General features: G+C 40.6%; 1 protein-coding gene across 1 annotated transcript; it reads right to left on the reverse strand.

Annotated features, from left to right (window-relative positions):
• Positions 1–299: 299 nt before the first annotated feature.
• On the reverse strand, positions 300–9,244 carry LOC131138442 (leukocyte cell-derived chemotaxin-2-like). The gene is made up of 7 exons (XM_058087355.1): positions 9,199–9,244; positions 7,664–7,758; positions 7,440–7,503; positions 4,933–5,232; positions 3,296–3,386; positions 2,753–2,898; positions 300–516 (listed from the first exon to the last, which is right to left on the reverse strand). Exons 3-7 carry the CDS (start codon positions 7,483–7,485, stop codon positions 350–352), a joined length of 750 nt encoding a protein of 249 aa, XP_057943338.1. The 5' UTR covers positions 7,486–7,503; positions 7,664–7,758; positions 9,199–9,244; the 3' UTR covers positions 300–349.
• Positions 9,245–10,011: the final 767 nt, after the last annotated feature.

The following is a 10,011-nucleotide window of genomic DNA, read 5'->3' on the forward strand; positions in this document are numbered from 1 at the left end:
AATATAATATAATATAATATAATATAATATAATATAATATAATATAATATAATATAATATAATATAATATAATATAATATAATACACTGTAAAAAATACATGTTATCCTGCATCATGCCCAAAGATAGCTGGGATAGGCTCCAGCATACCCGCGACCCTAGTGAGGATAGGTGGCATAGAAAAGGGGTGGAAATTTTCATCACAAAAATTTGTTGTAGATTTAAAACAAAAAGACAATTAATATAGTCTCGTAAAGCATAATCAAATGCAGGATTTAATATTCACGTTTATGTGTGTTAGGTATCCAAATTCATTTAATAAATGATGAATGCAGGTCACCAAAGGTCACTCAGATGAAAGGTGAAGGGTCAGTGCCGTCACACATCTGCAGCTTGAGGTGTGAGGTGATGCCGGAGAAGCGTTCTTGCAGGGGCAACACATAACCCAGTGGGTCCCCTTGAGCCACTGTTCCCATGTAGCGGAACGGCCGGATGTTAAAGAGCTTTACACAGTGCACTAGGAGAGAATTGAATGGGGATGACTTTCATGAATTAAACTGATAATAAAACATTACATGCTTGTAACCATCATCCATCCTTTCACCATGGTGGATACGCTTCATAACAGCTACAATTAAAGTTATTAGTCTGCTGAGCAGGCATGGAAATAACATGACATAACATAAGTTTTAAATTGGTCTTTCGTAATCCAAAGTTGATCCTTTGAACTTTCATCTTGTAGGATGCCACAACACTATCGCTGTATTCCTCCTAATGATGTTGCTTCAACATTATTATGCAATGTCAGGGCGAGGTAATTCGTCTCTGTGATGTCAAATTATGTCTTCACTTTAGTCTGTAGATCAAAGGACCTTCACTGCACATGTGTTCATGTGATCATGCAACCCAATTAGGAGCAGAGGGATTTAATGATGTTCTCTCAGCACTCCAATGTACCTCAGGATGCACAAATTCTTAGGATCCTACTTAGGATCCTGGCTGGGCGTCGACATTCGTCCTTTTACTGGAGATTTACTGGAATGAAGGCGGGTCATCTGTGTTAAAGGCAACCAGGAGTTCAGTGGAATCTTAATCTAATCCTTTAAATCGCTAAAACCACCACCACGTCTCTAAATTAATACCATAGCATCACCTTTGTCCTTTGGCCTACGGTCCGAGCCATGACAGATTACATGACAGATTATTATTTATCCTATGTATGGATGATAAGCTTAAGTATGGGTTTGTTGTAAATATAATTCAGTGTTTTTATTCTCATAATAGTTATTATTAGCATTAAATTAAAGGTGGATTTTTGTTTAGAAGGCCTGTTTTTACTAATATCAACATAATTTAATATTCACTTGTCAGGAAGAATGGGTCAGACTGGTAGTGACAGGTTTATTTTTTAAAATTAGGATGGATTTTGTGCAAATAAATAAATAAAAATAGAAATATGATTACGTCATAAAGCAAGGCTGTTTTGACATCCCTTTATATGGTGGACATGTGGCTATGAGTACTTTGATATTGATGCCATAGAAATTAGATTCTTTCTTCAAGACAGTGCATGATATGCTGCTTGTTGACATTGCGGAAAAGAAAAGGAAAAAAAAAAACATGTCTCCCTGCATGGACCACTCCTTAAAATCACTGGAGTTTAGTCTTATGTCTCAAAAGGAAGTGACTATTGATCATTACAGTACAGCAGTGCTGTAAAAAATTATAGTACATGCAATGCTTGTATGTTCTCCATTATGTTGCATTTTCCTGTCTGTACAGTACAGATAAACAAATAAATATTATCGGTTACATTAGGATGGCCTCTAGAAGACAGACACAAATGGCAACATTCATCCAATGTTTCACAATGCCACCACTAAGTGCAGTTTCCCAAACCAGGCGATCGGTATACTAATGGCGGAAATGCACCAAGATGCGGTAGTCAGATGGATTGGAGTTGCTCCCAGTTCCATTAACCACCCGAAACGTTTTCACAACGCTAAGATGACATGTGACCGAGTGATACCATGTGTATTTCCAGACCACAGATCTGAGTGATTGGTTCTGAACTGCGTCACAGACTACTGCAGAGACTTGGACGACCGCAAGTTTGTACACAAACGGTTAGCCAAAGACTCCAGGAGTCAAAGTACTTAATTACTGCAACCAATCATGTTGTTTTGTTAATCGGTTTGTTAGTTATCGCAGACTTTTGATGATATTCATGTGAATATTGGACCGAAAAAGATGAACCATCTTATATCGCATCCAATCAAACAGGCAACATCAGATACTTAAATATATGTAGCCATGACACTGACAATTGGGGGTTCATTTTAAACAGCAAGCCCTCGTTTAGCATGGTTAATTGGTTTCAGACCAAACTCGATATTTCTGTGAAGTAGGATTCCTTATTTATAAATGAAATATTTCCATAGTTAGGTTATAGAAAACATAGATTATTAGAGCCATCTAACTATGAAATAGCACCCCTATATCCACCTTTACACTAATATTTGGAGACATAATAAGAGAAAATGTCTGGTTTCCGTACAGCACGTCCTACGGTGTAGGAATGTAATTTTGGAAATCCATGCTTGAAGTGATGCCACGAAATGCAAAGTGCAAAATGGCGAGGGACGACTGGCAATATGGTATTTTTCACTTTCTCCCGTCACAGTCTGTTTGCATTCGTTCCAAGTCCTACAAGACTGGACTGAAACTGTATGGCAAAATGTAGTCATACTCACCGTCACTGACAAGTTTGACTCCATCATACTGGAACCCAGCAGGGTCTTTCTGACTCACTGGACCAGCCAGAGAGCCAGCGAACGGAGCGCTGACAGTACCATAGTCGGAACACACCAAGTCCACAGCCCGATGGAGGTCATGATCTCTGTTATAGGAGGGAAAAAGTGTTATATTGACTACAAGTGTATTTTAAAACAGAGATCCACTGTATATTTTGAGTTGAGAGTCCGTTTTATTCTGTTTGATGAATTTTGCAACTTGAGTTCATAGCGGTTGTATGAAGCGGGGAGGAGCACCCAAAGCCCACTCACTGAGATCTTTTGGATGTCTGCCAGTTCTGTCCAAAAGTTCAACGCAATAGCCTTTCACTTTCTGTGATATGGAACTCTTGTCTTGACAAACTACCACATAACTCTCAGATCAGAGAGTGAAAGAAAAGAAAATGAGAAAGACGCCTTGGGGAGAGTTTGAGAGTTGATCACAGCAGAAATGCAGTGTGAAGAATATTCTGACTTTTAAAAATAGTCAGTTGAGAAAATCACCCCCTGGAGTTAAAAGCTCCACAGCCGTGCAGATCGCAGCCTCTCACTCTGTTGTTGTAGTGACCGGCACATAGAACACGCCACGCTCCAACTATGGACACAGTTAAAAAAATGCATTAATGTATGATTGGTGTTACTCTTGTACAGTAGCATGACTTTACTATGCACTAACAATGACTCAACACATAGCCATTATTGTCGAAATAGCTGGCAACACAAGCAAACACACCTCATAGTGAACATATGTCAAGCGCCATTGTTATCTAGGACTGCCTTAATCCTCTTGCTGCACAGGTTGTTACTGAAATCCTCTTCCATTGTGTGCATATAATACCATGTCAAACCATTCTTATATTGACTACTAACTCTTCATTTCATGTGGGTACATTGTCTGTACTAACTCATTGTCTCTGTCAACATTTTCATCAGCTATTATAAATGTATTACTATCATTAATTCTAGTTCTTTAAAGTAGGTATAACCTTGACTATCACTCTACTATATGGTTGTATTGCCTTAGCGGTGTCCGAGGTACTGACAACAAGCAAGAAGTACAGTGGAATACAGGAGGTGAACAAATTGAGTTGTGTAGGAAATGTGTTGCAGTGGAAAATGTGTGCATGTTGAAGATGAACTATGCTAAGAGTCCACTGGGGCGGCGCCAGTTTGCGCCAAGGATTATGTGATTGGCACGTAGTGGTTTGCTGTGGTGCCAAAATATGTTCGGCATGTTGCCGTTAATTCGGTGCTACAGCGAGCCACTATGCGCAAATCGCATAATCTTTGGCGCAAACTGGCACCAACTGGCACCGGCCCCGTGGACTCCTAGCATCATTGGCGCAACTTGGCTCTCGCCATTACATTCCAGTGGATTCCAAAAGCTCCAAAAGTTTTTTTTGCGACATTTGGTTCAACTTCGTGGACACTTTGTGCCGATTGCTTGATGCAAGACGAAGATTTTAAACATTTTGAAATTTTCTTGCCGCCAAACTCAATTTTTGCCGCCGTTACGGGCCACCATGAGCTGGTTTGAGTCACTGCGCGCCATTAGGCACCTTATTGGTGACACTAGGCGCCACAGTAAATTGCATTGCCGCAAAATGGCACCAACTGGTGCCGGCCCAGTGGACTCTTAGCATTAAAGCATTACCACTCCTCAATTATGACATCACTGATGGATGTCAGCTTGTGTTCCTCCTCCACTTTCCTCCCTTTTGCTTGAGGATGACCCAAAGGCGCTCAGTGAGGTTCAAGTCTTGGGGAGATACAATAGGGTACCTCGGCAAGGCACAACTCACTGGAATTCATGTTTCCTTTCTGGGGCACTCATGCAGCCCCAGACTGATGGTACCACCACTATGGTGATAGTCTATCTCTTTAGACAATAATGGCTGTGAGTTATTTTCAGTGGACAGTAAATCTGGTACAATACAGTAATACAGTAGCATCTTATGTATTTCAGTCACCACAGTTTTTGGACAATTACATTAAAGAGGTTCCAATGGGAAAATATGTTGGCAGAGACATGCACGGATGACTTAAATGTGAAAGGACTAACAAGAACACGACACAATGGGGATATCTCCACTAGCCTTTCTTCTATTAAGATGCATTCATGTGTAACTGTGTCCCCTTACCTGGCATACAGCACCGCCTCGTTGCGGGTCCTGAACACTTGTCTCTCAGGTATCGACCTTGGCAGATGAATCGGTCCGTCTGGCAGATGCCTCCCAGGCTAGTACAGCCTGTGTCATTTCTTCGTCTCGGACTTCCTGTCTTTTTGACCTTATTCATTCGGGTGGCAGCATCGGATCCCCCGTCGTCTACTTTTGCTGCGTTTCTCATCCCCTTAATGGTGCTGTCAGCATTTTTGGCAGGGCTATGAATTATTCCACCTTTCTTCTTGTCGTGTTCTGACGTACAACTTAACAGGACATCTGGAGATATAAAAGTTAGACTTATTAGACAACTTGGCTTGAAATCTCATTGTGGAATGAACACAAGCTCCTCGATAAGACAAGAAACACAACTAAATGACTATTCTTTTAAAGCGGCCTGATGCGAGTGATCGATGTCTCAGTCTGAGATGCAGGCTGCTTTACAATGTTATCAAAGCCAGCTTAATAGAACATTCTCAGAGTTCTAAATTCAGATTAAGTCTTTTGCTACTGATGGAATCGTGTTTTCTTTACACTTTCTCTTCCTGCAGTTCGCCCCCACCCCACCTCACACTGCATAGACGAAGTAAGTTAATTCAGTTATTCATAGTGTCTTCACTCTGACACATACTAATTACCCAGCTCAGACACACGTTTTTGCTCTTCATTAACTCCATTAACCTCAGCACCGCAGAAAATATTTCAATGGTGCTGGCCCTGTAAAAAGAACACACACTGGGGTGCCATGATTGAACGAAGCTGCTTATCTTCAGAAGACTTTTTAATGGCTGCCAGCCAGTCCGAGGATGGCGGACTGCCGGGTGGGGAAGCATTTTTCAACCTGCATGTGGACTGAAAATGACAAAGGGTGACATTTTTTGTGAAGAAATTGGTGTACATGTATGGATCACAGTGTTTTACAAGGGAATGTTTCAACCAGGAGATTTGGATTAGATGGACGAATCGATTGATAACATCGATTGATAGACAGTTGATTCATTGATGTTGGGTCATGTAGTTCAGTTTATTTCTTATTGCAACATTCATCTGTTTAAGTCTATTTAAGTCTCAATCTGTTATCCATATGATAAGTGAAAAAGTCCAGTTGTCACTCCCACACACTAGTGTCCACACACAGTGACCAGAAAACAGAGATGCCCCTCCCTACATGCACTGTGCTTAGGCTCCCATGATCCATGGCGGACCCCATTTTTCTGCAAGGGGGATGCACATTGCTGTCATGAGGCATAAAGCACCAAGTCAGCCCAAGGCAGGACGGAACAAAAAGAGACGAGTAATCTGACACCAAGCTTGTTGCCTGAATGATTGACAGCATGTTGTAGAAGAAGAGAATAAAATGGCAGAATTGACTCACTCACCCTGGAGGTGTAATGGTACAGCTGCTGCATTTTTGCACTAGTTTCCAGCACTTTGAAAAGTCAAAATTTCTTGTTCTGTAGATTATTTTGTTTATTTTAAGTAATATACCGTAGTCCAGATTTTAAGGCACTTAAAATCACTTAAGATATACAAATGAACATTGTACGCTAACACTGTTTTAGATGTTATTTTGTCATCAGGACAACATCAATATCTCTACTGTCTCTTTTTGTACATATTTTATAGCTATCACTTTGAATGTGATTACTAAAGATCTCTCAACCAAAAATGTTTTCTCTTCCTTTCATTTTCTTACATTTTTTCCCCGCACAGAATAAATGATTCATGATCGGGTGGTTGAGCCGTAGGTCCACTGAAGCAATCTAGTGGTCAGGACATAATTATGCACTTTTCTATTGACCTTGAGGGCAGTTATGATGCAGTCCAATGAATTCTGCCTCGCAAGTGTCAGGCCTAATGTGCAAATTTACCAAGCAATTCTGTTCCAGGAAATAAGGACTAGAATTACAATTCATCATTGACGTAATGTTATTTTTGGATTGCTACAAAAAGGTCGGAATACGGTTAACCTCATCTTATTATTACTCAGTTCCAGCTTTAACGTATTGTATGATGCAAATGCAAGACACAATAGTATCCAGAGTGTGGCATGACTCATTTAATTTCTATCAAGTCTCATTTTCATGTCACTCAGCAGCAGACCTTCAGCGTCAGCAAGTGCCTTAAGCTTCGCAGTTAGACGCGATGATTTAATGATGCATTAAGCATTCAATCATGCCTTAAATGTCTTCCCCAGTGGCCATGTTGGCGCATAGTCATTCTAGCAAAAAGACCCAAACTCCCCCAAGGTTTGTGTTTACATGAGTCTTAATGGAGCTTAGTTCATGGCAACCTCTGGGGGAAAACAGACATTTGTGGACTATTATTTCCCTTAATGGTGGTCTTATTAGTGTCCACTGTTAAAGAGTGAAGTGTACACACTTGACACAGTTCTATAATAAACACTGCAGGCATTGTTGCATGGCATGTGCTGTGATGCGATGCATAAACCGCCGGTGTAGTGTACACTGTACATCCATACTTACAACATATTAGTAGAATAGTCGCACTGAGATAGCTTCTAAGCAGCATCGCCTGAAGTAATACTATCTACAGCACAGGGATGGAAAACAGAATTATTCCAGTTAAATGGATAAGTGTCACAAAGTACAGATGTTTTCTCCTGCAATGTCAGATTACGTAGCATTTAATATGGCAGAGATTTCAATTTTCAGGTATTTCCAGTGAGATAAAATGCAACTATACATACCCGTCCTATTGAGAAGTCGCAGTCTTGCAGACAGAGTGTGTCCAAATACAAAGCAGGATCTGTTAAAAACCCATGCCGCTGTGGAGGCTGCAGACCTGGACCACAAGACATTCCCTCTCTGTCAATATTGATACTGGCCTATAGCAAAGGCACCCATTTAGTTGCTAGAAAAAAGGCTGTTTATTGACTTTGTGTTGCTTTACTAAAAACTACACATAGCTCACACTCTGAATGTGAAAACTGAATGTTTTCTTTTGTCCACAATGGATTGAGTCATTGCTGTATTTTTGTCTTTTATGAATAACCAAAAAAAAAAATGTTGAGTTTAGCGGCAAGAAAATTTCAAAATGTTCAAACTAAATTTTTGCCGCCAATACGGGATGTAGTTTGAGCCACTGCGCACCACTAGGCACCTTATTGGCGACACTAGGCGCCACAGCAAATTGCACCATGTGGTGCCGTCCCTGTGGACTCTTCGCATAAGATGGTTCACAGTTCGTTGCTGCACACTGCTGGGGTCTGAACCAGAATGTGACCTGATAGCGCTAACAATTGAGCTAAAAGCCCTGACTGTCAACTCAACGTCCAGTGGTCGGCACACAATGTTAAGAAAAAACAACATCCCGACTACGCTGACGATCTGACTATGAAAGTATGGAAACAATTGCAGATGGCAAACGTGAACTAAAATATTAGCATTTCTGTTTTGCTTCTCTTTGCTTCTCAAACCTGATTATTATCAGAATTCATTTACAGACGGACACAAAATCAAGTATTCCGAGACTACTTAGAATACATGCTAAAGATTCAAACACGGTACTGTATACTGAGCCACGATATGGCCTTGCAGATGTCTTGGTTTTGTCTGTGAATGACATTATGTAGTCCGGAATAGATGGTGATGGACCAGATGGCTTTAAATTAGAAAACAGGGCAGGGAGTCCAGGCGCAGGCTGATAAATGATGCAGGTAGAAAGGTTAGTAGCTCCTAAATGTGAGAAGACGAGGAAGCGTAAACTTGAGGAAAAGTTAAAAAGACATTCAGGCAGTTAGAGAGATGACTTTCAGGTTGATGTTTGCGATATCTTGTTAAAACAAGGATGCTCAAAGTAGAGAGACATTTTTCATGCTTCTGAGTGGATGGGACTGACATTTCAGTTAGTTGTGGCATTTTGAGGGAAAAACGGAGAGAGGATGCTACAAGTGTTTCCTAGCAACTGTTCCCTGCAGAAGCCCTCCCCCTCCTACACATGCTCTCCTCCACACACACACACACACACACCTTCCCTAAGATACAGCAATGCACCACTTGCTTTAAACCTGTAGTACATTCTAATCACCATCAGACCTCCATTGAATGACATTCACTCCGTTTTGTCAAAATATCAAACTTTCATCTTTTTAAAAGCTTTGTGATTACAGGGTTCTTTTACTGTCATTTCATTTTTAATGTGACTCAGGTGAAACTGACAAAACTGGAATCAGCAGTGGGTCGGATTTTTCTCGGTTCAGCCGCCCCACTGACACCCACTCACCTCTGTTGGTTTGTGAACATATTTTGAGGGGTTTAGAGAGCTGGTGTTCAACAACCTGCAGTAGACAGACGGCCGTAGGGCAGTTGAGTAGGCGGGGTTGCTGCAATGATGACAGCAGTAGACAGGGGGCAGTAAAGCCTGACGAATGTGTGCTACCAGGATTTTAATCTGCAGGGAACAAAAACAAAATTGATGCTGAGCATTTAGTTTCACATATAATAATGTCAACCCCTGTCCTTCATCCCCTTTGAGTATTCCCGAGTAAAAAAGGGACAACAAAGTGACTGGAATGTTAAAAGCCTGTCACCTTCACACGTGGGCTATCAAATTTTTATTTCATAGCATCAGATGCTGTACTACGGATGGCTGCGTACAGCACAGCTCAGGGCCCATAACACTTGTTGTAGGATTCCTAAAACCTCAATGATAAGTGCAACTTGGGAATATCAAATTTCAATATGTTTCCAACAACCTTGTAATAAAAACCTCATAAAAATGGTAAACTTTTCTTTGCAGTGTATTTAGAAGTTACATAAAGATGACAACATTGCCAGACCAGAAGATGGCGATTTTGGTAATGATAATGGTTTTATTTCATTTGAACATGCATCAGATTACAATTGAATGCATCACATAATCAGTTCACAGTTCCACATGTCCAAAAGGAGTAGGAAGAAGCAAAGCTTATTAAATCCTACCCCTCCGTCTGGTACTTTTACAATCAGTAACTGTTACATTTGTTCACTTCCTGCTTTCCTAATATAGTTACATGTTTCTTTTAATTCAAAATGTTTTTATTTTTTGTCACGTACC

The sequence above is a fragment of the Doryrhamphus excisus genome, chromosome 11 (assembly GCF_030265055.1).
Source record: "Doryrhamphus excisus isolate RoL2022-K1 chromosome 11, RoL_Dexc_1.0, whole genome shotgun sequence".
NCBI classification, from domain to species: domain Eukaryota; kingdom Metazoa; phylum Chordata; class Actinopteri; order Syngnathiformes; family Syngnathidae; genus Doryrhamphus; species Doryrhamphus excisus.